General features: G+C 53.7%; 3 protein-coding genes across 5 annotated transcripts; 2 read left to right on the top strand and 1 right to left on the bottom strand.

The window, feature by feature from the left end:
• The first annotated feature begins 2,080 nt into the window (after nt 1-2,080).
• Rad9a (RAD9 checkpoint clamp component A) lies at nt 2,081-10,333 on the top strand. The gene is made up of 11 exons (XM_075973025.1): nt 2,081-3,784; nt 3,868-3,938; nt 4,373-4,501; nt 4,864-4,978; nt 5,065-5,164; nt 7,769-7,878; nt 7,967-8,076; nt 8,150-8,214; nt 8,309-8,446; nt 9,163-9,376; nt 9,465-10,333. The coding sequence occupies exons 1-11, from the start codon at nt 3,751-3,753 to the stop codon at nt 9,558-9,560; spliced, it is 1,182 nt and encodes a 393-aa protein (XP_075829140.1). The 5' UTR covers nt 2,081-3,750; the 3' UTR covers nt 9,561-10,333.
• Nucleotides 10,114-13,371, bottom strand: Ppp1ca (protein phosphatase 1 catalytic subunit alpha). Its single transcript, XM_075973026.1, has 7 exons — nt 13,219-13,371; nt 12,627-12,758; nt 12,249-12,479; nt 11,456-11,560; nt 10,849-11,072; nt 10,635-10,769; nt 10,114-10,557 (listed from the first exon to the last, which is right to left on the bottom strand). The coding sequence occupies exons 1-7, from the start codon at nt 13,271-13,273 to the stop codon at nt 10,447-10,449; spliced, it is 993 nt and encodes a 330-aa protein (XP_075829141.1). The 5' UTR covers nt 13,274-13,371; the 3' UTR covers nt 10,114-10,446.
• Nucleotides 13,372-13,600: 229 nt separating this feature from the next.
• Nucleotides 13,601-21,317, top strand: Tbc1d10c (TBC1 domain family member 10C). Of its 3 annotated transcripts, none has more exons than XM_075973023.1 (10): nt 13,601-13,907; nt 14,663-14,840; nt 15,485-15,584; nt 15,709-15,816; nt 15,913-16,019; nt 16,187-16,301; nt 16,920-16,985; nt 17,115-17,304; nt 20,225-20,379; nt 20,657-21,317. In XM_075973023.1, exons 2-10 carry the CDS (start codon nt 14,689-14,691, stop codon nt 21,002-21,004), a joined length of 1,341 nt encoding a protein of 446 aa, XP_075829138.1. In that variant the 5' UTR covers nt 13,601-13,907; nt 14,663-14,688; the 3' UTR covers nt 21,005-21,317. The 3 variants fall into 3 exon arrangements, with proteins under 3 accessions (XP_075829138.1, XP_075829137.1, XP_075829136.1); XM_075973022.1 differs by lacking the exon at nt 13,601-13,907 and adding an exon at nt 14,427-14,483; XM_075973021.1 differs by lacking the exon at nt 13,601-13,907 and adding an exon at nt 14,435-14,501.
• The last annotated feature ends 3,910 nt before the right edge of the window (nt 21,318-25,227 follow it).

Here is a 25,227-nt window from a genome sequence, read left to right as displayed (position 1 = left end):
GCGCCCGATCTGACTGACTGATAACATGTTCCCAGAGCCACAGACTCCTGGCCGCCTCCCAGGTGCAGCTTCACGGGGGCTTTGGTGAGCCTCTGTTGTCGGCTGTGTCCCCTTCATTTCAGCTCCACCGCTGGCCAGAGCTTTGACCCTCACTGGTGCAGCTCACTCCCTCCCTCGGGGATCAGGCAAACGTCTAACCTAGCCACGCTCTTCTAGAGGAGGCTCTCCTTCCCCTCACCAGCATCCCTCTGTCCTTCCCTCACAGCGCCTGTTGTCCAAGAGCAGGGAGCTTTATCTTGCCTCTGCCCCATACTTGGGAAATCACACCTAGGATGGGTTGAACTAGTGAATGGCTGAGCACCAAGGCCTAGTTTTGGGATTCCTGTGATTCAGCCCTAAGCAGCTAGGTGAGGAGAGGCCATTGAAGGGAAGGGATACCTGAAGACAACGATTCACAAGGTTTGAAATGGTGACCGCTCTGCATCGCCATCTCCAGATACACTTCTGTTTACACAGATGTACCTACTTGTAGGAAGCTGCCTCTAACGTGGGGAAGGTGAGCACTCTAAAGTTTAGGAGTTGAATTCCAAGAGAGCATCACATCCAACTGCATTTGAGGGAGAAAAAGAGATGCAGAGAGGGGTCTTGACTTGCTCCAGGTCATCTATGTGTAGAGTTGGAGCCACACTTGCTCTCCTTTTAGGATGGACCCAAGTACTTTTTGGGTAATTCATCTCTCACCCAATATGACAAGGTCTCTGTGGGTCCCAGCTCCTCCTCTCCCACTGCGCTCCTGGGGCTAAAGTGCATGGCTGGATGTGCTGACTGCAAGGCAGAGAGGTGGATTAGAACGCCTCCCACTAGACCACTGCAGAGGCATGGGTTGCAGCACAGAGAAGCCCTGCAGGATCTAAGTGTCAGGTTGGAAGGGGTCAGGGTGAGCATCCTGTGTTCCCTGTGTTCCCATCCCACCCCCACAGCCCAGTGTACAGCAGAAGGTTCAGATGGTTTCCAGCACTGAGCAGGTGAGTGGGAGGGTGACCAACGCGTCCCCATCTCCTTTTGCCCATGCATATGACCTCAGGCGGACAGTGCCTGGGCTTGATGTGTCAGGCAGAAGTGTAACGGTTAACAGCCTTATTCTTCGCCTCCTGTTGAGTCTGGTTGCTCAGGCAGGGGTCAGGGGAGGAAACAGAGAATGTCTGAGGCCCACACTTACCCAGTCCTGGCTAGGGTGGGAGGATATTTTGGGAGGAAGAAACAGGAAATCAACAGCCAAATCTGTGTCAGTGTAGAACCCAGGGCTTTTGTTTGTTTTCGAGACAGGGTTTCTCTGTATAGCTCTGGCTGCCCAGGAACTCACTCTGTAGATCAAACTGGCTTCCAGCTGCTTCTGCCTCCCTCCCAATTGCTGGTGTTAAGGGCGTGCTCCACCACCACACCTGGCTAAACCAAGGTTTTTTTTTTTTTTTTTAAATGTTAGGCAAGTGCTCTACTCAGAGATACATTCCAGTGCTTTAGTTTTTCTTTCCTCTATCAGTGTGTTGAGAGTACGTACACGACACAGAGCAATTGTGGCAGAGGACAACTTTCAGAAATCAGCCCTCTCCTTCCACTGTGGCTTCTGGGGTTGGCATCTTGTCAGACCTGCACGGCAAGCACTTTTAGCCGTGTCACCCTGGCCCACCAGACCTTTCTCCCTAAGTTGCCAAGACTGGCTTTGATCTCCCTATGTAATCTCAATGGGCTTTGAATTTGTGATTTTTCTGCCTCAGCCTCCCAAGAAGCTAAGATTACAAACACATGCCACCATGCCTGGCTCTGCAGTTATGTTTGGGGGTGTGCTGAGTATGGGGGGTGGTTATAAGGAAAGGGGTGCTATGGGTAGAGGGTGCAAGCTGGATCCCTTTTTCTTACCACTTAGAGTGATTTATTTATTTATTTATTTGGTTTTTTTCGAGACAGGATTTCTGTGTAACTTTGGAATCTGTCCTAGAGCTCGGTCTGTAGACAGAACTCACAGAGATCCACCTGTCTCTGGCTCCCAAATGCAGTGCTGGGATTAAAGGCATGCCACCACTGCCTGGCAACTTCTTCTTTCTTTTTCTTTTTGACAGTGTCTTGCTATGTAGCCCAGGTTGGCCTCTCAAACTCGCAGTCTCCCTAGTGATAGGGATTAATATGAGCCATCATACCTGGCTTAACACCTATGAATCCTAAGCTGTGTCTGAGGAACACAGAGCAACAAAATAAACAGAAGCAGTCCCTGCCTACATGCAGCTGCCACAAGAGCAGGGAACACAAATATTAAACACAAAGGAAAACCGATAAGCACCATGACAACAAAGGGAACCATTGCTGCTGAGCCCAGGAGGAGATGCCAGCACGAGAGAGGCAGCTGAAGTGACAACCAAAGGGCCTAACAGGGCTTTGGAGCTAGGTGATCCCAGGTGGGTGACCTGGGTGGGACCTGGATCCTGAAGATTCAAGATCTTGAGACTGGACTCCGGCCAGGAGAGCTAATGGTGGAGGCAGATCATTGGGAACTGTGTTTGAAAGGAGCGCAGTGGAGAGGGAAGAGAGGCCATATTGCCATCTGTCCTGGAGATGACAGCCAGGGGCTACTGAACAATGGAGTGGGCAGGACTGCTCGGGCTAACGAGCTGAAGGTTGGCTTCTACATTTACACTGCTGGGTGCCTTGGATGTGGAAAGGGAGAGCAAGAGGAGCCCAGAAAAACAAAGAGGGGCTGGGTAACAAATAGAGCCTCCCGTCATCCACAGGACTACAGGGGTAATGGGAGATACGTTGTTCTGGGCAGTCCCTTCAACACTTGAGGGAACTAACCCAGGTCAAGGCGAAGGTCTTCCAGCAGATAACCCTCATCCTTTCACAGTCTCGGGTAACTGGTAAGATGCACACAAACCATGTGTAGTGCTTTAGCCTTTGCAAGGCTTCCCAGTTCATGGCTTCAGCCCCAACCAAGGCTCAGGAACTTCCACCTACCGATATGCTCCCACTCCATTGCACCTCTGTTCCTCCTGTCAGGTCCATCCTTGTACCTTTTCTCTGCCCCAGAACCCATAAATCCGTGTATTTATGGAGACCAATGAAGGATCTTGAAACCAGGATGAACAGCCCTTCCTTCTCCAGGCTCTTGAAGCAGGTTACATTAACTTTTCGGAGGAGCTGGTGATTGCAGCCACTTCAGTTCCCAGTCCACAAGCTGTCTTGCTTTGACCCTGTAACCCCGTTTTCACTGTAAGTTAGCGACCGGGGAATGTCTACTCGGTCCAGGTTTGGACTCTGGTCCAGGGCTTGATCCTTGGGGCAGGCACCTTGCTCTTCGGAGCTCCGTCCTATGGGCCCGTCGTCCCATGTGCCCAGCGGGGCCCAGTGGAGCTGCAGAGCTCTCCAAGGCGTGGAAGGTTAGAGTTGGGCAGGGGGACCCACACCTGATGAATGACTCAGGAGCTCGCACTCTGGAGTCACGTGACGAAGGCCACACCCCGGGAACTGACTGAATCACGTGACACCAGAGCCAAGGAACGTTTTTCTCACGTGACGGAGGTGCCTCGGGTGGACCAATAAGGGTGCGGAGGCCGGACTGGCGGGGGGCGGAGGGAAGGAAGGAGCCGGTGCGCGGGAAGGGAACTCAAGTAGTTCGTTCGTAGTGACTGGGATTCGCTGTGGGTCAGGTCCGGTCCGGGTATGGTTGCAAATTAGGTTCAAGTTAAGTGCTGGTGAACCATGAAGTGCCTGATCACCGGCGGCAACGTGAAGGGTGAGTTTGGATGTGCCTGGCGGCGGGACACGTGAACAAACCCTAGGAGTCTCCCTAATCTCTTTCTGCTCTCCTCCCTGCAGTGCTGGGCAAGGCTGTCCATTCGCTATCCCGAATCGGGGACGAGCTCTATCTGGAACCCTTGAAGGACGGGGTAAGAGGTGGGACTCGGGTGGGGCGGGTTCTATGGGGAATGGGAAGCCTAGACTGGCTCTCACTCTCGGCCTTGCATAATATGATGGTGTGGGCAGGTATTTCGGCGCAGTTATTTTCCTCTTGGGTTGGTGGGGCATCAGCTTGGGCCCTGACTTCTGAGGCTGCATGTGTGTACAGAGGGCACTTGCCCTCCCTAAAGCGCCAAGTGGTAGGCAGGGTGGGGCTGAAGTAATTTAGGGGGAAAGCAAGCATGGCAGACCCTGGGCCACGGAACACTGGGAGGTCCACATGCATAAGGTCTTGTTATACGGCAGGAGGGAAGGAGAGTTTCAGTAAGCGATGGAAGAGGAGGGCCATAGGGTGAAAAAGCAGACCATTGGGGTGGGCCTGCTGTTGCCCCTGACTGTATCTCCCCTGCTTTTTGTGTCTCAGCTCTCGTTGCGGACTGTGAACTCTTCCCGTTCTGCCTATGCCTGCTTTCTCTTCGCTCCACTCTTCTTCCAGCAGTACCAGGCAGCTTCCCCTGGTCAGGACCTGCTGCGCTGTAAGATCCTGATGAAGGTGAGAACCAGCCGAAGCATCTTCACAGCTGTGCCTCTGCCAGGGCGCCCAGTAAATAATTACTGGGGAGTTAGCCTCGAGTGGGAGCAATTCCATGCAAAGGGAGGTAAAAGATGTCTAGACATTAGAAGGTTGTAAGAGCTGTGGAGAGGGTGGTGACATTCGAGTTGGTCAAGAAAAGGTTAGCAGCCCTTCCCTGCAAAGGAAACAGCATGGACATGGCCTGGAAGTGTGCAGACATCCTGCATTCAGTGGGAGCCCCATTTAAAGCTTTGTTGGGCCAGTGATGGACCAGGACCTACACGGGATGTAGATCTGGTTCATGGAGGCACAGTGCCAGGCTCTTGTCCTACCCTGCCCAGTCCTTCCTGTCCGTCTTCCGCTCCCTGGCGATGGTGGAGAAGTCTGTGGAGAAGTGCTGCATCTCTCTCAGTGGCAGCAACAGCCACCTGGTGGTCCAGCTCCACTGCAAGTATGGTGAGCAAGCAGCTGGCCAGTTCCCTCCGTGGGTGTGGGGGAAGTGAAGGTTGTCAAGCCCACTGACACCCTTTCTCCTTTCCCAGGGGTCAAGAAAACACACAACCTCTCCTTCCAGGACTGTGAGTCCCTACAAGCTGTCTTCAACCCAGCCTTGTGCCCCCACCTGCTCCGTGCCCCAGCACGGTGAGTACGCCCTGCTTCAGGCTTCGTCTTTGGGGCTTTTAAGTGTCATTCTGGGAACACGCCGTTTTTTACTAGGCTTGGTTAACTTACGCCCATCATCCCAGAAGTTCTTGGGTGGACGTGGGAGGATCAGGAGTTTCAAGGCCAGTGAGTTTCCAGACTAACCCAGATACCCTGAGACTCTCAACAAGGGCGTGTGTGCTGGGGAGATAACTCAGCAAGTCCGATATGCAAGCGCGAGGGCCTGGTTTTGAGTCCCAGAGCCCCTATAAAGATGTGTGCTGTCCACTTGTAACTCTAGTCTTGGGGGGCAGGGGTAGAAACAAGATTCCTGGGATTCACAACCCCAGGCCAGTGAAAGACTCTGTCTCAAATAAACAAGGTGGACAGACTTGAGAAGGCCCACTGCCCGAGAAAGTCTGACTCTGCTCGTGGACATTCAGATAGAACATACATAAAGGCAAGGCACCGCTTTCTTTATGAGGGAAACGAGGTTTCTGTGTCAAGACCTCCCAGCTCAGTGCACATTTGGGCCCTTACCTGGCTCTTCGAACACACAGGCTACTGCCCACCCCCATGACCATTGACATGGGGTTCTGCCTTCTGTATCCCAGGGGCCTGGCCTGGCTCTCTGCTGCTCAGGCATGCTTTGACTACTTTTCTAGAAAGGATCTCTTGTATGACCTCAGTATCCTTGAAGTTTGTCCTTGTCACAGCTTCAAAGCCCTCTGATCTCGTTCTTCTGAGGTGTCCTTAAAGCAGCTGCTTCCTAACTGCCAGGGTCTAGACTCTGAGTTAAAGGAAGAGCCTGGGAAGGAAGCTGGAGTCTAGGTGAGCAATTCACCAGCCGGCATCAAGAGACTGCAGGGCAAGGAGAATGTGGGCTCCAGCAGAGGTGAAGGTCCCTGAAGACCAGTCCAGAGCACAGTAGACTCTCCCCTACCCATGCTGGACACTTTCCATTGAGTGACTGAAAGTCCCCTCAGGTCCCAATATCAGCTTCCCGAGGGTCTGTTAATAGTGATGGAGAGAAATTTGCACTAAGGGTTGTTTCTTACTAAAAATTAGCAATTGCAATTTTGTCATATTTTCCCCCCTCAGTACTGGCACCAGAACCTAGGTCCTTGTGCTTGCTAGGTACTCTACCACCCAGCTAAATTCCCAGCCCCAGCTGCTTCTCTTTCTAATTTAATTTCAAATATAGAAGTCAGTAAGTTGACTCAGCAATTAGGCTGAGCTGTCAGGTTTAAAATCCCAGAACCCCCACGGCAGAAGGAGTACTGACTCCTGTGGGTTGTCCCGGATCATCACCTGTGCGCCAGGGCACCTGTGTGCCAGGGCATCTGCGTACCCCTTTCCTCCGCAGCACATGCACGCCCACAAAAATGATTTTTAAAAATCCAAATATAGGGGGCTGGAGAGATGGCTCAGAGGTTAAGAGCATTGCCTGCTCTTCCAAAGGTCCTGAGTTCAATTCTCAGCAACCACATGGTGGCTCACAACCATCTGTAATGGGGTCTGGTGCCCTCTTCTGGCCTGCAGGCATACACACAGACAGAATATTGTATACATAATAAATAAATTTAAAAAAATCCAAATATAGATACCAGGTGCTCTTCCCCTGCCCCTAGTGCTTGGCTGCAACCCAAAGACTGCACATTCCACTGAGCTATAGTTCCAGCTCCTGAAGTTGTCCTGAAGCAAATCTAGGTGTTACCTTTCTGCACACGTTCAGTAATACGTAACATTAGAAGGTGGGAGCCAAGGCCTCACGTGGTGACACACACCTTTAATCTTATTACTTGGGAGGCAGAGGCAGACGGAACTCTGAGTTCCAGGCCAACCAGAGCTCTATATAAACCCTGTCTCAAAAATCACCAGAACCAGGCCAGGCTGTAGTGGCACACGCCTTTAATCCCAGCACTCTGAAGGCAAAGGCAGGCGGATCTCTGTGAGTTCTAGGCCAAGCCTGGTCTACAGAGCTAGTTCCAGGACAGCTAGCTAGGGCTGTTACACAGAGAAACCCTGTCTCAAAAACAAAACAAAAAGGATCTACCCCTTTTCCATTTTTGTGTGTGGGTGCAAGGTGTTGCTATTTTATACAAGTTGACCGTGAGCTCCTGGGTTCAGTAGCTGGGTTGGGTGTGGTGGTGCACACCTGTGATCCCAGCTATTTAAGAAGAGGGCAGGTGGATTGCTCCTCCATGTTTGAGGTCAGCCAGGACTACATAAAGAGAACGTGTTTTTAAACGACCCCACCCACCCCTCAAAGTAGCTGTGACGAAGAGCAGTGTGCCCTGCACCCAGCTTTCCATTTTCCCCCTTTGTACTAGGGATGTGCCGGGCCTTTGCCCTGTAGTCGTGTTTCTTGGTCCTTTAGCAAACAGCCCTTTGTTCCACACTGTGCAGCGTGCAGCGCTGCCGGCTCATCCTGCGTGCCCAGGCTTTGTTTTAGCAAACAGTCCTTTGTTCCACACCGTGCAGCGCTGCCGGCCCATCCTGCATGCCCCGGCTTTGTTGAGGCTGTACATACTTGACTCATACCTCCCCAGTCCTCGAGTGGACAAAGCACCTCACGTACATCTGCTGTGTCCTTTGTCACAGGGTTCTGGCAGAGGCTGTTCTGTCCTTTCCCCTGGCGCTGACTGAGGTCACACTGGGCATTGGGCATGGCCAGCGGGTCATCCTGCGCAGCTACCAGGAGGAGGAGGCAGGTGAGGGAATTAGACTTCCCCCAAGAGGGAACAGCTGGGCTGAGGCCAGAGCTCAAGACCTTTAGCTCCCCCTGTGCCTGCCCTGTAGATAATGCCAACAAAGCCATGGTGACTGAGACCAGCATTGGGGAGGAGGACTTCCAGCAGCTGCAGGCCCCAGAAGGGATAGCTGTCACCTTCTGCCTCAAGGAATTTCGGGTGAGTTCACTAGCACCGCCAGCTGGTCTTTCTACCCAACATGGGCTCTCACTGCCTGCTTCTTCCATCCCAGGGGCTCCTGAGCTTTGCAGAGTCAGCAAACTTGTCTCTTAGCGTCCACTTTGATGTTCCAGGAAGGTAATTTTAGGTTTGGAGATCGGGGAGGAGAGAGGGCTCTGGGATGTCTAGAGCAGAGCAGGCTGGCCTAGCTCACCCCCATTCCTTGACCTAGGCCAGTCATCTTTACCATTGAGGATTCTTTGCTGGACGGCCACTTTGTCTTGGCCACACTCTTAGAACAAGACCCATGTTCCCAAGACCTGTGCTCCCCAAAGCCCTGCCAGCCAGTGCCTCAGAAGGAGGCTCACAGGTAAGGACACCCATCCTGCTCTCCCCCTCTACCCTACCCCTCAGGCTGAGCCTGCTACTGCTACCTTCTGTACCTCCCCCAGTACAGACTTCCTGTCAGGCCCCAGCCTCTACGGGGCTCCCAGCCTTCATGGTCAGCTGTTCTGAGACCCCTCCCATCCAAAGAGGCATCCCCAAGGTCCAGCTAGCTTCCTTCTCTAGCTGAGGCCACCCCTCTGAGCCTCTTCCCAGGATAGGAGGGAAAGGGCTGCTGGGAGGCAGGGAGCTGCCTGGTGCAGGGAAGCAGGTGGCTGGAAGGGCAGGTGGGTTGGGGAGGCTGGGATCAGTGTAGTGGAAGCAGAGGAAGTTTGGTCTGGCTTGTGGCCCAGCATATCCCCAGGCTCTGGTGCTCTCCAGCTCCTCTCCCTTGGGAAGGTGAGGGATTGGGCCCCACGTGGCCCTCTTCACAGGACTGTTGCTTCCCTCCCCCAGCTGAGCTAAATTGGCCCCCAGGATGCCTCCCTCAGGCCTCTACCTGAACTCTGATCAAAGGGGTTCCAGTTCCACCCCCTGCAGGAAGCTCCCACTTAACCCCTGCATCCTTTCCTCCCAGCCAAATCAGGAAGTAATAAAACCAAAAGCTCACCAGCAGTCTTGAGGCCTCAAGTCCTCCCAAAGTGGGGCCTGCTCTGGATCCCTCCTTTCCCTGTTCCTTGCTGATACTGTCTCTGCCTACAGCACACCCCCCTTAGATGACTTTACCAATGACGACATCGACTGTTACATGATTGCCATGGAAACCACCGTGGGCAGCGAGGGCTCCCGGGCGCAGCCTTCCACTTCCCTCCCACATGTCTCCCAGCCCTCCCATGACCTTGCACTTGCACCCTCCTCAGAGGAAGAGGAGGAAGCTGAACCCAGTACAGTGCCTGGGACTCCCCCACCCAAGAAGGTAGGAGCTGGAAGTTGGGGTAGGAACTGTGAGGTGAGGAAGGAAGCCGCTCCTAGAACTAACTGGGCTTTCTCTATTCTCTTTCCAGTTTCGTTCACTCTTCTTTGGTTCCATCCTGGCCCCTGTGCACTCCCCACAGGGTCCCAGCCCTGTGCTGGCTGAAGACAGTGATGGTGAAGGCTGAACTTGAGAAACTGAAGCCTATATCCAATGGCCCATGGACCAGAAGCAGGCCCAGCCAGTGGCAGGGCTGGTACTCAGTCCCTGGGCATGGAAAAGAGGCTATGCTTAGGGTAGGCCCCACTTAGCTATCTCAGAGCTGCCTAGGCTACCACGTTTGGTCTGTGTTCTATATTATTCACTCAACTGTGTCAATCATGTCTCTTTCTGGTGCCCAGCTGCCACCAAATAGGTTCCTCGCCTCTTTCTTACTGTAGAGCCACAGGCCATACCTTCCTCAGGCTTGCCTGCCTCTTTAAAAAGTGCTGATTACCCTCTGCCAATCATGAACTTCCTATCAAACCTCTGGGACCTTCTGTGGTTGGTAGGAACAATTTCTCTTGCTTTCCCAATACTTGGGCCTTGGCTTGGCATCCTAATAGCCTCTGAACCTGAGCATGCCAGTGGGGTTGCCCTGGCTGGGCCCATGTCCAGCCAGTCAGTCTGCCTCCCCAGGTGGCTTCGTACCAAAGGGCTGCTGGCCCACTGTCTGGGATGAGTGAGACAGAGGCCATGGCGAGAATCCAGCTTTGACCTTTATTCAAGAGACCAGATGGGTTGCCCCAGGATCCAGCTGCCAGCCGTGCAAGGCTGGAGACCCACAATCTGGTCTGCCATTGCCCTGAGCTGCAGCCTTGGCCCCAGGCTTCCACTGCAGCCACCACAGGTGCTGGTGGGAGGGAGCCCTGGGGGACTAGACGCTGCTATTGATTCATTAAAAAAAGAAAGGAAAAGACACTTAACGCTGTGTGTTCCCCATGATGGGTGGGCCTGAGGGGACTGTGACCCATGGCAGCATGATTTCTGTACAAATAATCCATCGTCTGGGGCAAAAGGGCAACACATGGAGGCTATTTCTTGGCTTTGGCAGAATTGCGGGGTGGGGTGATGGGACGGCCTCCAGGGTTCAGGCCACTGAACTGCCCATACTTCCCCTTGTTCTTGTCAGCGGGCTTGAGGATCTGAAAGAGAAAAGGCGGGCGGGTCAGGTTCCTGGCACTAAGTCAGGTAGTCCTGACAGCCTCTTTCCCACACCCACCTGGAAGGAGCACATAAGAGTCTCATCCACGCTCATCATGGCACCGGCATTGTCAAACTCGCCACAGTAGTTGGGAGCAGAGAAGAGTGTCACCAACTGCCTCTTGGCAAAGAACTCATAGCCATCTTCTACAACCTGGGCAAGGATAGGAAATGTTTGGTCTACAAGTTAGGCAGCTGGCCATCCCCAGCTTGCTGTAGGACCACCTGCCCACCTGGTGCGCCCGGCAGATGAGGTCCAAATCATGCTTGTGCAGGAACTTGGCCACCACCTCAGCCCCAAAGGTGAAGGAGACACCACGGTCATTCTCGCCCCAGCCTTGAACATCCTTGTCAGGGTCAGACCACAGCAGATCACACAGGAGGCCCTGGTCAGGCACGTCTGTGGGCCGCATAATACGCCTGATCTGCTCCATGGACTGCAAGTCTGGAGACAGGCCTGGAGGAAGGAGGTTTTCCTTAAACCGAAAAGCAAGGGCTCTCCCATGCCCAGAAGCTCTTGGGGGATCAGTCTCTCCCTCCCCACCACAATGGGCTCCTCTTTTGATCTCCTAAAGTCCAGGCAGGTAGAATTCATTATCCCTCAGCTTTTAAAAGAGCAAGGAGATGAGTGAGTTGCCTACAGGATGCCAAATGCCACAACAGGAAAGAGTGCAGCCAAACTGGGGGGTGGTGAGTTGACTTCCTACAATAAGTGACATCCAAGATGAGATTCAAGGAGAGCTATTCCAGGAAACTGAGGAGAGTTCTGCCAACAACTTTCCAAGGCCCCTAAGGATGTGGCCCAGGAACCCCAAGCATAGGCCCCACTGCCACTCTCACCTCCGTGGCAGCAGAAGATCTTCTCGTCTACAATGGCTGCAATGGGCAAGCAGTTGAAGCAGTCGGTGAACGTTTTCCACAGTTTGATGTTGTAGCGTCTCTTGCCTGCACAGGAGAAGGAGATGGCTCACAGGGAAGACCACCCACCCCACGCAACCCTCGGGCTAGCTTTCTGCGCACCCCAGGGTACTGTGTGGGTTACTCTGAGCTTGAGCCCCCCCTCCCTGCACTATCCACAGTCCTCCTAATCCTGCCTCCCAGAATTCTTTTTTTTTTTTTTTTTTTTTTGGATTTTTTCGAGACAGGGTTTCTCCGTAGCTTTTTGGTTCCTGTCCTGGAACTAGCTCTTGTAGACCAGGCTGGCCTCGAACTAACAGAGATCCGCCTGCCTCTGCCTCCCGAGTGCTGGGATTAAAGGCTTGCACCACCACCGCCCGGCTGTCTCCCAGAATTCTAACACAGGAACCTGAACTCCAGTCTGGCCCAAGGTCGATGTTGGCACCCACTCCCAGAAACCAGGCCAAACTAAAAAGCATGTCTGGTTTATTCATACAGGCACCCTACAGATAGATACCTTAGATGCTTAGGTAAGGGATTTAATAGAGGTGAGTGTCATCAGGCAGGACTGAGGGGGGAGCTTTAGCAAATGGGCAGTCCTCCATGCATCTCCATTCACCAGGCCCTTCCTAAGTGTCAGTGATGACAGCATGTCATGGTACATAAGGGGTCTCTGGGCACCAGACCAATGTAAGGGTCCTATGAAGAGCAGGGAATGTAGTTCTGGGTAGCTCACATTCATCATAGAAGCCGTAGATGCGGTTGATGCTGGCACACTCGTGGTTCCCACGGAGCAGAAAGAAATTCTCAGGGTATTTGATCTTATAGGCCAGCAGCAGGCAGATGGTCTCCAAAGACTGCTTGCCACGGTCCACATAGTCCCCCAAGAAAAGGTAGTTGCTCTCTGGGGGGAAGCCACCATACTCAAACAGCCGTAGAAGGTCATAGTACTGGCCATGGATGTCACCTAGGAACCAGAGAAGGCTAGATAGGAGCAAGATCTAAACTTGAACCCAGGGCCAGCAATAGGCCATAAGGCGAGAAGAAAACCAGGCAGTGGGGCGGGAGTGGGGGCTATTTCCAGGAAGCTAGGGGGTTCTGAGCAAGGGCTCACCGCAGATCTTGAGAGGCGCCTCAAGCTCCAGAAGAATAGGCTGGCTCAGGAAAATCTCCCGGGATTTGAGGCACAGACCACGTATCTCGTTCTCTGTTAGTTGCACATTCTTTCCAGGCCGTGAGCCCTGCACTGGGTACGGAATGGGGTCTTAGGACCCTAACCTCGCAGACAGGATCGGAGTAGGCGTCATATCCTCCCATCATGGGCAACTGTTGCCAGGGAGCCGCCCCGAAACCTCTGCCTCAGGCCTCCGAAGGCTGATCCGACCCTCTCAGCCACCCAGGAGGCCTGAGAGAGACGCCTGTTTTCAGTACCCTGTCAAGCGAGGCCTCCCCGCTCCGGGCCCTTTTCCCAGCTAGCTTCGCCGGCCTCTCACCCTGAGTCCGGGCCAAGCGTGCGGCCCCGACCCCGGGGCCCACTCCAAAGCCGCGGCGCGCGGACGGGGAGGTGGCCGTGTCCACGGAACCTCACGGCCTGTCCCCGCCCAAGCGACGCTGGCCCCCGGGAGCCGCAGGCCCGCCCGCGCGCCACTTCCGGACGGCGACGGGCCCGGGGATGGAGCGCGCGCCCCTTCCCTACCCCTGCCCACCTTCCAGCAGGCGCCCGATGATGGAGTCCAGGTTGAGCTTCTCGCTGTCGGACATGGCGGCGCCGCCGCTCCTGCCCAGCAGCTCCGGGCCCTCTCCTGCCTCCCGCCCTCTCGCAGCCTCCTTCCGGCCTGGCTCTCCTTCCGCCCGCCCCAGCCCGCCCCCAGCCCTCCGCCCCGCCTCCTCGGCTGGCCGCCCCGCCCCGCCGGGCCCGCCGTCCTCCGCTCTCTGGCGCCCCCGCTGGACGGCAAGCGCCTCAGCTCGGAGGGCCTCGGGGGAGCCGGCGGAGCCTAGCTGGGTGGTGGGCGGGGCTGGTAGGGCGAGGTTGAGTTGGCTCCACCCCGGAGGACTCGCCCTGCCGCGTTTGGAGGCCTTAGGGCCGGAAGTACTGTGGAAATTGTTTTGCTCTCTCAAAGGTCTCTTCTCACCCCAGCCCTCCGTGAGGTTGTGGTGTGAGCACGCTAATCGCTGACTTCTCAAGCCAAGGCTTAATGATATTACTAATGCTTAGTGATGTTGACAGTGGACTCCAGACCCAGGCCTTACGTTCACCTCGGGCTTTGTGGCCAAACCCATGGACACCTGCTACTGAACTCTGAGCGTGTTTTGGTCCAGGTTGCCTTGGTGCCTGCTGCATCAATTTTTTTTTTCTTCTGTGAGTGATGTAATAGTATTGCACCGCATTCATGTTGTAAGTACTTTGTGGAGTATTCGGACTTGCCTAGCATGTGCTAGACCTTAAGTTCCATCTCCAGTTCTGGAAGAAAAAAAGAAAGAAAGAAAGAAAAAGATATTGTTTTTAAACAGTAAAACATTAAGGTAGGCATGGTGTCATAAACCTGAAATTCCAGTGCCTGAAATCCCAGCATCAGGATTCTGGAGGCAGGAGGATCAGAACGTCAAGGTCATGCTCAAGGATATAGAGAGTTCATCTTCTTCCCAGGTGACATGAGACCCTCATTCCCAGACAGTAACCCCTTCACTCCCCAAAAAGAAAGAAAACGGAGGAGGGAGGAGCCAAAACATTAAAGCATAATTCTTATTGGAACCATGAATTGGGTTTTACCTGCTTGTGGCCTGTCATCTTTATCTCTGGCGAGCTAAGGGACTCATCACACCAGCATCCTGTGGATGGGAGGAGCTCAAGGCTAGGGCACTAGGGCAAGCAGGAAGAGCCTCATAGAGGAAGGGGGGAGTCCCCCCCCACCTGGGAGGGGCCCCCAACAGGCTGCTGAAGTTGAGACTGAGGAGGAAGTGAGAGGAGGAGGTGAGGTGCAGCGAGGAGGTGAGGTGGGCTGCTGGGGCTGGGGCTGCACCTGGGGCTTGGCCCACTCCCCAGTGACGGAGGAGGCTTAGTCTCCTGTGGCTGAGTACTGGTGACTGGAATCCCCGGCCTCAGCCTGACAGCTCCTGGCTGCTCACGCTGGCTCTCTGTATGTCTTGCAGCCTGTGACACTGGGGTCTAGGGCACAATGGCCCAGACCCTGGGGGAGGACCTGGTGCTGTCGTCAGAACTACAGGATGATTCTAGCTCTCTAGGGTCTGACTCGGAGCTGAGTGGGCCAGGTCCATATCGCCAGGCTGACCGCTATGGCTTCATTGGTGGCAACTCAGCAGAACTGGGGTAAGTGAGTCATGGGTAGGGAGACAGGGTACAGAGACTTGAGGACTGAGTTCTGAAGGTAGGCCCGGCCTCAGGGGCCTGGCTGTAGAGACTAACCCAGAGCTCAGGTAAGAAGGGTAGTGGAGGCAATATCCCTTTATGGCTCTTTTATCCTCCGAGAGTCTGAACGCTCCCCTATAGCTGCACATCTTCCCCCGTTTAATCTCTGGCCCAAGAGCACCAGATGGAAGTCCATACCTCTTCTCATTCTCTTCTTCAGGTTTCCTTTAGACAGTTAGTCCAGAGACAGATAGAAACTGCCCCACATCACACAGCAGATCAGAAACAGGAGCAGATTCACACCCAGGACTTCTGGCTTCCAGGCCAGGGCACTGTCCAGCCAGCATCCCTGTGAACTGTCTCTGTTGTGGGTGACAGCCAATCAGACCCTCAATGCATACCTCCTCACCCCCTCAGTCTCCAGTTCCTGTTCCCCATTGAAGCCAAATTCCCTTCCTTTAACCGTGACAACCATTGGCAGCTTCTGGGCCACAGATGCCCGTCCAGGACTCCTCAGCGATCCCCAAGCCAGGAGCTGGGGTTTCTCTGATGGCCTGGGATGGGAAGGTATATGTTCCAAGGAATGCTGTGCCATGTGCCTCCAGGCCTGGTCAACCCTCTGCAGACCTCATCCGCCAGCGGGAGATGAAGTGGGTGGAGATGACCTCACACTGGGAGAAGACCATGTCTCGACGATACAAGAAGGTGAGGGAAGAGGGGTCCGTGTCTACGTCCCTGTAGCTCTTAATCCCCGCTGCCTCTGATGCCTTGGCCAATGGAAAGCTATAAGAGAGGCTGCCCTAACATAACGACTGGACCTCACCCGCAGGTAAAGATGCAGTGCCGGAAGGGCATCCCGTCTGCCCTGCGGGCCCGGTGCTGGCCCCTGCTGTGTGGGGCCCAGATGTGCCGGAACAACAACCCTGGCACCTATCAGGTGAAGAAGTTGGCAGTGGCCGGCTTTACCTTTTTCTCCCCTCTCAGAACTCCTTGCTACCCTGAGTCCTCACATCCACCTTCCTACCACCCATAGGAGCTGGCAGCAGCCCCTGGAGACCCGCAGTGGATGGAGACCATTGGCAGGGACTTGCACCGCCAGTTCCCTCTACACGAGATGTTTGTGTCACCCCAGGGACACGGGTATGGGCCAGGAATACCCACTGACCCCAAGTCCTCATGCTAGATGCTTCAGCCAGTTCCCTAGTCCAGAGTTACACCTGGACTGAGGGAGACGATGGCCCGGGCAAGAGGATCCGAAGGGCAGGGAAGGGTGCCTAGGCTAGCCCTGATGAGATCTTCTGGTACAGGCAGCAGGGGCTGCTGCAGATTCTCAAGGCCTACACTCTATACCGGCCGGAACAGGGCTATTGCCAGGCTCAAGGCCCTGTAGCTGCTGTGCTGCTCATGCATCTGCCCCCAGAGGTGAGTGACTTTGACCCTGCTCTGAAATCCTCAGTCCCTGTTCACCTGTGCCCCCAGGGTCCTGAGCTCTTAGACCACCAGCCTCCAACCCCAGGTATTCATACCTCAGGAACTGTGGTCCTTTACTTCCAAGCCCTATTCTAGTGACCAAAGACATGAGTCCACCAATCTCAGTAACATTTAAGTCTATCATCCTTGACTTTTAAACCTGGGGCCTTTACCCCAGTGAAGAAAATTTCACTTTGGCATTTTGAATTCTGTTTTGTGCCCAGGCTGGCCAGGAGCATCTTCTCACACTGGCTTTCCCTAGCTTATGGTTTGTGACACTGAGCTGGGAGTCTGGAGCACCATGGCCTTGGCCCGGGGTGGGATGCCAGTGACCTTAGGATTCTGGGATATAAACTCTGAAAGTTTCCCAACTTTTCCCCAGAGGGCCTTATGGCCCCCAAATACAGAACCTCAGGCCCTGTGATTTCCAACCCCTCAACCCCAAGACAGGGCAGGCTCTGAGTGGGGTGGGAGTGGCCTAAGTCCATGCCCCTGTGCCTGTTCCCTGCCTCTTCTCCCCCTCTGGACCCTCCCTTCATGAGGGCTCACAGGCATGCACTCTGCCCCCAGGAAGCCTTCTGGTGCTTGGTGCAGATCTGCGAGGTCTACCTCCCTGGCTACTATGGGCCCCACATGGTGAGAGGCTGGGTAGGGATATGAAAATGGGAAGTGAGGGCTGGGGGCAGTGAGGGATCAGAAGCCTGGGTTTGGGGAGTGGAGGTTTGCAGCACTGGCAAGCCAGACTGATGAGAAGCCTGGCTGTAGGAGGCAGTGCAGCTGGATGCTGAGGTGTTCATGGCCCTTCTGCGGCGGCTGCTCCCACGTGTGTACCAGCATCTGCAGCAGGTAGGCGTTGGGCCGCTGCTCTACCTGCCCGAGTGGTTCCTGTGCCTCTTCACCCGCTCGCTGCCCTTCCCCACAGTGCTGCGCATCTGGGATGCCTTCCTTAGCGAGGGTGAGTGGGGCCTTGGCGGGCTAGCTCACTTTTCTGAATTTGCTGGGCCCTTTTGGAGCCTTGCGTCACATGGACCTGAGTGTGTCCACCTCATTGACTCAATCCCAGAGTAACGTGCGAGAGCCTCTGCTTTGTCACAAGGACCACAGTGGGCGGCCGGGTGCAAGGATGGGGATGGGGGCCAGGGGTCTGTGAGGCAGCAGCCAGGCTGGCCGAGACACACGTGGGATGTCAGAGGCTCAGGATGTGCAGGCCTGAGGCGTGGTCCACAGCAGTAGGAGATGCTCCTCAGGGCCTTGTGGCATGGCTCTTCCTGAGTGGCCCTGCAAGCTGACGCTGACAGCTAGCTTGTGAAACTTTCATTCTGGTGGGGGTGGGGCTAGGAGGTGACAGTACCCGAATTAAGAAGATATTTATAGAATGTCATAAGTGCCATGAAGAAAATAAATCAAGGGATGTGACAGGGTGTCAGGAGAGCAGCAGGAGGTGGTGGCTGTTTTTAAAGATGGCTCTGGCTTCTCTGTGAAGGCGGTAAACTGGAAGGCACGCAGGTGGAGGTTAGAGGCCAGGAAGGCCACCACAGGCGGGGAGATCAGGTCGCAGCCAACTCAGGTGACTCTTGGGAGGAAGGGCATGGAGAAGTAAGGGTGGAAAAGAGAGTGGAAGGGGCATCAGAGCAGAGCCAAGCTGGACTATGGGTCTCTAGGGCTCTGCTTTCTGCTGTTCCATATGTCTAGAGATTGCTCCTACAGTCAGATTCGAGTTTGGGCTGGTGATATAGCTAGCTTGCCTAGTATGCAATAAGTCCCTAACCCAATTCCCAGCATTGTATAAAACTAGGCATGGTGTCATATGGCTGTCATCACAGCACTTGGGAGGCAGTAGCAAAAGAATCAGAAGTTCAAGATCCTCTTTGCTTACACACTGAGTTCAAGGCCAACTTGAGTTACATGAAACTCTGTCTCCAAATCTTAAAAGCAAACGAACAAAAATCCTGGCCTAGGTACCCAAAGCATACATATCCCCTCTCCTCTAGCCTCTAATCCCAAAGAGGTAGGGCTGATCATCATGGTCCAACTGATCCCTATCCCTTCTATCTGGGGACAAGCACTGCACAGGTTCCTTTAATAGCATCGATGACATTGTCAGCAGCAATTGTTCCTTTCTAAGTCACAGTTGTCTCTAGGTCTCCCTGACATTCTATCTGCTCTTAGTGCTTCAGATGATGCCAGAAAGGGATTATGAGGCCCTAAGACTGGTCAAGGTTACTCTCTCTCTCTTTCTTCTCTCTCTCTCTCTCTCTCTCTCTCTCTCTCTCTCTCTGTGTGTGTGTGTGTGTGTGTGTGTGCGCGCGCGTGCACGCACACGCACACGCATGCATGCATGCACACACACGCATGCACACGCGCACACAAATGCTATGAGTTTTATGTTCTTGGTTTAGGAAGAAATGAAGTTCTGCCCAGAACCTTCCTAGAATTAGAAGGTGGCAGATTCAAGATGGAAAGTCCTTAATAGGCACCAACCCAACTACTCCTTGAGGAGACAGGATACCAAGACTCTGAGAAGGCTTGGCATAAGATTATTAGCAGTCCCTGGCTCCTGGCTGGCTGCCCTGCCTGTGAGTGTCTAGTGTCCTGAGACTGGCTTACCCCCTGCAGGTCCTGTGTCCTCAAATTCTAGTCTTCCTTAGGCATCATAATCCATGTGTCTAATCCCAGACCAAGGCAGGAGGATTGCTCTGAATTCAAGGCAAGGCTGGGTCACGTAGTTCCAGGCTAGCGTGGCCTACAGAGTGAGTTTTATCTCAAGAAAACAAAAAGCCAGATGTGTGAGCTGATGAGATGGCTCAGCGGGTAAGGTCTGATGACTTGAGTTTGACCTCCAGGTCTCACACAGTAGAAGAAAAGAGTTGACTTTTTTTTTTTTTTTTTTTGGTTTTTCGAGACAGGGTTTTTCTGTGGCTTTGGAGCCTATCCTGGAACTAGCTCTGTAGACCAGGTTGGTCTCGAACTCACAGAGATCCGCCTGCCTCTGCCTCCCGAGTGCTGGGATTAAAGGCGTGCGCCACCATCGCCTGGCTTGACTTATTTTTTTTGAGACAGGTTTCTTTCTCTATGTAACAGCCCTTGCTGTCCTGGAACTCACTCTGTAGACCAGGCTGGCCTCAAACTCACAGAGATCCACCTGCCTCTGCCTCCCCAGTGCTGGGATTAAAGGTGTGCCCTTAACCTCTAGAAGAGGTTATTTGACCTTCACACACGTGACGTGGCAGTACAGTACAGTTCATACACACAGAGACATGTATGCACACACACACACACATGAACACACACACACTAAATAGATAACCAGGTGTGGTGACACACACCTGTAATTCCAGTATTCAGGAGGCAGAGGTGGGAGAATTGTTGCAAGTTCAAGGCCAGCATGGGCTACATAATGAATTCCAGGCCAGCATGGGCTACAGTGAGACCCTGTCTCAAACAAACAAAACAAATGGAGCTTGGTAGCACACACCTCTAATCGGAGCCTTCAAAAGCAGAGGCTAATGGATCACCGTGAGTTGAAGGCCAACCTTGGCTACACGTTAAGTTCCAGCCAGACAGGGATACAGATTAAGACTGTCTCAAAAAAACAAAACAAAAAACCAGGCACTTTGGTGTCATGTGCCTGTAATCCAGCAAGGAACAGACGGGGACTCAGATCAAGGTCATGGTCATCTCAGCTACGTAGGCAGACCGAGGCCTGGCTACATGAGACCCTGTCTCCAAAAATTAACAAATTGCAGTCTTTGGCCGTTTTTCCTGACTTGAGCTGAGGGGAGTGAGGTAAGAGGAGCAAGTCTGAGGGCTGACTCAGCTGAAGAACTGAGCGGGCAGACTGGTTTCTTGGGAGTGATTAACTCCCCTCCCTGCAGGTGCCAAGGTACTGTTCCGTGTGGGGCTGACACTCATGCGCCTGGCACTGGGCACTGTAGAACAGCGTGCAGCATGCCCGGGGCTCTTGGAGACACTGGGGGCCCTTCGAGCCATCCCCCCGACCCAGCTGCAGGAAGAGGCCTTCATGTCCCAGGTGGGTATCTCTCTCAGCTAATCAGGCTCAGTGGCCTTGCCCATGCTGCACAGCCGGGAACACAGCCCAGGTGAGGCCTGTGCAGCTCCTGCACTCTGAGCTGCAGAGAATGTGAGAACCCCAGGCCTCAGCTGTCTTTCTTCGGGTCCCAGCCAAGCTGTGTCTCAGCCCTCAGCCACTTCCTGGGGTGGTGTACTGCCCGCCCATGGGGACCTCAAGGCTTCCTGCTCCCTGCCACCCCAGTCCAGGCAAAGGCAGTGTCAACTGTTCCTCACAGGTGCACAGTGTAGCCCTGTCTGAGCGAGATCTCCAACGGGAAATCAGGATCCAGTTGGCCCAGCTGCCCAAGTCATCTCCTGGGCCAGCACCTCTGCCACAGGCCCGCCTTCCTGGAGCCCAAGCCATCTTTGAGTCCCAGCAACTGGCAAGGATTAGAGGAAGCACCAAACCTGAGATACCCCGAATAGTGGTGCAGCCCCCAGAGGAGCCCAGGCCACCACGGCGCAAACCACAGACTCGTGGCAAGACTTTCCATGGGCTTCTGACAAGGGCCCGGGGACCCCCTATTGAGGGTCCCTCCAGGTCCCACAGAGGCTCCACCTCTTTCCTGGACACCCGCTTCTGAGCATACCATATCTTAATCATCTGAAGAGCCATGCCAGTCCCAGAAATGTGTATTGCACTTTACTTCGGAGCTGTGTGACTGCTCTGTTCCCAGCAGGGAGCACCTAGAGGAGGGGAGCATCTCCCCACCTGAAGGACTGTGTCAAGCACAGAGATAAAGGAAGGTCGCTGAGTGGAGATTTTGGGGAGCGACCTGGTGCCTGCCAGCATCAAAGCCAGCACTGAAGGAGCGTAGGGGTGAAGCTTCTGGCTGGGATATGGTACCCCCATGGGCTTCTTGTTGGGGAACCTCAAATAAAGCCTGACTGAGAAGATGCTTGGATAGAGCTGGATCAAATATTCCTCCACTCTCTACCCTGGACTTATTGCCATGTTCCCCCCTGCCCACATCCCCACTTCCTGTCATAGTCCCATACGGGGACATGCCAAGGCTACCCATTGGTTGCTGGGTAAGGTGTTTACGGGAAAGGAGCGAGCAGCAAGCCCGTGAGTGGCAGCCTCCAGGGTACAGGTCAGGCTTCTCTACAAGCCAGAGGAAGGCTCCCCAATGAGAGCTGGGCCTCTTTACCTCCCCCAGATGACTCAGGCCTCCCTTGGGCAGGGGACTCTAAGCCATGTTGACCTCCCCAGCCATGCTCCTGGTCCCATCTGTCAAAGAGAGCGAGACAAGAACAAAGACCTAGTGTGCTCAGGACAAAGGAGAAAGGTCCTGCCAGCCCTTGTTCTTCCCTAAGCCTGGTGTACCCCTTGGGACCGCCACCATGGAAACCCTCTCCTACACTCAGTAATTGCCCCTGTGGGTGCCTAGGGTGCCTGGGACATGAGCCATTGTCAAGACAACAGAGCTGGTTCTGATGCTGCCTCTTCTCCACAGAGCCCAGTCCCAGCTGCCCTGGCCCCCTGGGTAGCTTCCTAGCACCCTGAGGTGGGAGCTAGGCAGGAGTTGGGGAGAAGGGCTTGGTGACCTTCCTTCCCGTGGGAAACCATCCAGTGGCTGTGGTGGAGGCAACAGAAATGAGACTGTGCAGAGTGAAGGGAAGAAGGAGATGTCCACTCGAGGAGGGAGGGACAGACAGTGTTAGCAATCCACCCCAGCCCACACAAAGGGAGAGACCTTATGAGGCAATGGGCTAAGACCTGGTACTCTTCCATAGCTCAGGAGTAGGTTGGTTTGTTTCTTTGTTTTGTTTCTTTAATTGAGTTTTTCTCCAGTGTAAGATTCGGATTAGAGGTCAGTGTGTCCTTGGAGGTATGGTGGCACTACCCTGGTCATGACAAAGTCCCTGGTGTCAGTCTTTGTGATACGGTGTTGGAGAAAGAACAGGTGTACAAACAGGAAACCACATATCAGCTTTACACTTGGGGGTAATAGGTGTGGGTCCCTGGTTCGGGTGGAAGGTTCCTTGCTTTACACACTTGGGGGTAATAGGTGTGGGTCCCTGGTTCGGGTGGGAGGTTCCCCGCTTTACACACTTGGGGGTAATAGGTGTGGGTCCCTGGTTCGGGTGGGAGGTTCCCTGCTTTACACACTTGGGGGTGATAGGTGTGGGTCCCTGGTTCGGGTGGGAGGTTCCCTGCTTTACACACTTGGGGGTGATAGGTGTGGGTCCCTGGTTCTGGTGGGAGGTTCCCCGCTTTACACACTTGGGGGTGATAGGTGTGGGTCCCTGGTTCTGGTGGGAGGTTCCCCGCTTTACACACTTGGGGGTGATAGGTGTGGGTCCCTGGTTCTGGTGGGAGGTTCCCTGCTTTACACACTTGGGGGTGATAGGTGTGGGTCCCTGGTTCTGGTGGGAGGTTCCCTGCTTTACACACTTGGGGGTGATAGGTGTGGGTCCCTGGTTCTGGTGGGAGGTTCCCCGCTTTACACACTTGGGGGTGATAGGTGTGGGTCCCTGGTTCGGGTGGGAGGTTCCCTGCTTTACACACTTGGGGGTGATAGGTGTGGGTCCCTGGTTCGGGTGGGAGGTTCCCTGCTTTACACACTTGGGGGTGATAGGTGTGGGTCCCTGGTTCTGGTGGGAGGTTCCTTGCTTTACACACTTGGGGGTGATAGGTGTGGGTCCCTGGTTCGGGTGGGAGGTTCCCTGCTTTACACACTTGGGGGTAATAGGTGTGGGTCCCTGGTTCAGGTGGGAGGTTTCCTATCAGCCGTGCTGGGACTCTGGCATGGTCCTATCAGAACCTGGAATGTTCTAGTGATGGGGCTGTAGAAATGTACCCTGGGAGCCTGTACCCTGGGAGCCAAACCAGATGTTGCACACCTGGAACCCCAGCACCTAGGAAGTGGAGGTAAGAGGATCAGGAGTTTAAGGCCAGCTTGAGCTACCTAGTGAGACCCTGTTTAAACCACCCCTCCCTATCCCCTGCCCAAAAAAGTAAGAAAGGCAAAGCACCCCATATACACTTTGTGGTACCTGCCAGGGCCAGGCAGACCTGTCTCCCTCACATGAAGCTTGCTCTGGAGGAAATAGTTACAGAAGGTCAGAGCCTTATCCGTGCTTTCCCTAGGGAGGCGGAGGCTTAGAAGTAGAGTGAACTTGACTGAATCCTTGCTACCATGTCAGTCCCAAAATCAACCTCCACTCTTGGCATCCCATGAACCAGCAGTCCCCCTCCCTCAACCCTGGACATCCACTTTGGCCTGCTCTCCAGGATGGCCTGTGTTAAACACATCTCAAAAAGCTAGGCCTGGTGGGGCAAGCCTGTATTCCCAGCTACATGGGAGACCTAGGCAGGAGAGTCACAAGTTCAAGTCTTGCCCGGCCTACTAAGTGAGTTCAAGGTCAGCCTGTGTAACTTAGGGAGACTGCGTCTCAAAACAAGAAAGTAAATAGAGGGCTGCAAACAACTTAGTGGAGGAGCACTGGCTCACTTTTTCTTTTCTTAGACAGGGTTTCTCTGTAGCTATGGAGCCTGTTCTGGAACTAGCTTTTGTAGATCAGGCTGGCGCTCACAGAGATCCGCCTGCCTCTGCCTCCTGAGTGCTGGGATTAAAGGCGTGTGCCACATGGCCTGGCTAGGCTCACATTTTTGATGTTTAAGAGTGTGTGTGTGTGTGTGTATGCAGTGGTTGGGTCTATGGCTTCCAGGATTGCAGTCAGGTTATCAGGCTTGGCAGCAAGTGTGTTTATCCACTGAATCATCTTATCATGTATTTTTGTTTGTTTATGTATATGAATGTTTTACCTGTATGTATGTGTGTGTGTATATACCATTGCTTGACTGATGTCCAAGGAGGTCAGAAGAGGATGTTGAATTCCATGGAACTGGAGTTGCAGACAGTTATGAGCTACTATGTAGGTGCAGAGATTTGAACCCAGGCCCTCAGGAAGAATAGTGGGTGCTCTTAACTACTAAGCCATACACTGAGCCATCTCTCAACATCTAACCCTTAACTACTAAGGCATACACTGAGCCATCTCTCAACATCTAACCTTTAACTTGCTAATGCAGCCAAGGCTGGCCTTGAACTTTTAACTTCTGTTCCTACCTCCATCTTTCAAGTACTGAGATTACAGGTGTGTACACTATATTTGGCTATTTTCCGTCTCTCTCTCTCTCTCTTTTTTAGACAGGCTATTGATAGGTAGCCTAAGTTGGGCTGAAACTTGCTGTAGACAAAGCTGGCTACAAAAACATGGTGATACGCCAGGCAGTAGTGGCGCACGCCTTTAATCCCAACACTCAGGAGGCAGAGACAGGGCGGATCTCTGTGAGTTCGAGGCCAGCCTGGTCTACAGAGCTAGTTCCAGGACAGGCTCCAAAGCCACAGAGAAACCCTGTCTCGAAAAACCAAAACCAATATTGAAAGCAGAGGGGCACAATGGAGAAAGGTTAGAAGAAAGATGGGAAAGGAACAGGATAGGACCAACCAAAACTAAGTGGGTCATGATAATTGGGTACGTGGAGTTCTGTTCCATTCTGGGGGGAAGTTTATTTTGAGTTGTGCTGATGACAAAACTCTCCATGTATGGGATTACAAGAACAAGCGATGCATGAAGACCCTCAATGCGCTTGAACACTTTGATACCTCCTTGGATTTCTACAAGACGGCACCATATGTGGTTACTGGCAGTGTAGATCAAACAGTAAAGGTGTGGGAGTGCCGTTGATTGAGTCTCATTTGGTTCTTCCTCCCTTTTTTTCCTCTGGATGCACTCTGATGATACCATGGTTACCCCATTTGAGCGCTGTTTAAACAAATATTGTCCTTTCATGTAA

The sequence above is a fragment of the Microtus pennsylvanicus genome, chromosome 5 (assembly GCF_037038515.1).
Source record: "Microtus pennsylvanicus isolate mMicPen1 chromosome 5, mMicPen1.hap1, whole genome shotgun sequence".
NCBI classification, from domain to species: domain Eukaryota; kingdom Metazoa; phylum Chordata; class Mammalia; order Rodentia; family Cricetidae; genus Microtus; species Microtus pennsylvanicus.
The sequence above is the reverse complement of the archived record's forward strand: the minus strand, read 5'-3'. Positions and strand labels throughout refer to the sequence as shown.

What these genes read in the sequence shown, in the direction of transcription:
- Rad9a (XM_075973025.1), top strand. Translation starts at nt 3,751, where the DNA reads ATGAAGTGCCTGATCACCGGCGGCAACGTGAAGG. An exon ending in TGGAACCCTTGAAGGACGGG is followed by an intron (nt 3,939 to 4,372) that starts GTAAGAGGTGGG and finishes TTTGTGTCTCAG; the next exon opens with CTCTCGTTGCGGACTGTGAA. An exon ending in TCTGCCTCAAGGAATTTCGG is followed by an intron (nt 8,077 to 8,149) that starts GTGAGTTCACTA and finishes CTTCCATCCCAG; the next exon opens with GGGCTCCTGAGCTTTGCAGA.
- Ppp1ca (XM_075973026.1), bottom strand. Translation starts at nt 13,273, where the DNA reads ATGTCCGACAGCGAGAAGCTCAACCTGGACTCCATCATCGGGCGCCTG. An exon ending in GATCTTCTGCTGCCACGGAG is followed by an intron (nt 11,073 to 11,455) that starts GTGAGAGTGGCA and finishes TCCTTCCTCCAG; the next exon opens with GCCTGTCTCCAGACTTGCAG. An exon ending in TCATCTGCCGGGCGCACCAG is followed by an intron (nt 10,770 to 10,848) that starts GTGGGCAGGTGG and finishes ATCCTTGCCCAG; the next exon opens with GTTGTAGAAGATGGCTATGA.
- Tbc1d10c (XM_075973023.1), top strand. Translation starts at nt 14,689, where the DNA reads ATGGCCCAGACCCTGGGGGAGGACCTGGTGCTGTCGTCAGAACTACAG. An exon ending in TGTCTCGACGATACAAGAAG is followed by an intron (nt 15,585 to 15,708) that starts GTGAGGGAAGAG and finishes CCTCACCCGCAG; the next exon opens with GTAAAGATGCAGTGCCGGAA. An exon ending in GCTACTATGGGCCCCACATG is followed by an intron (nt 16,986 to 17,114) that starts GTGAGAGGCTGG and finishes GCCTGGCTGTAG; the next exon opens with GAGGCAGTGCAGCTGGATGC.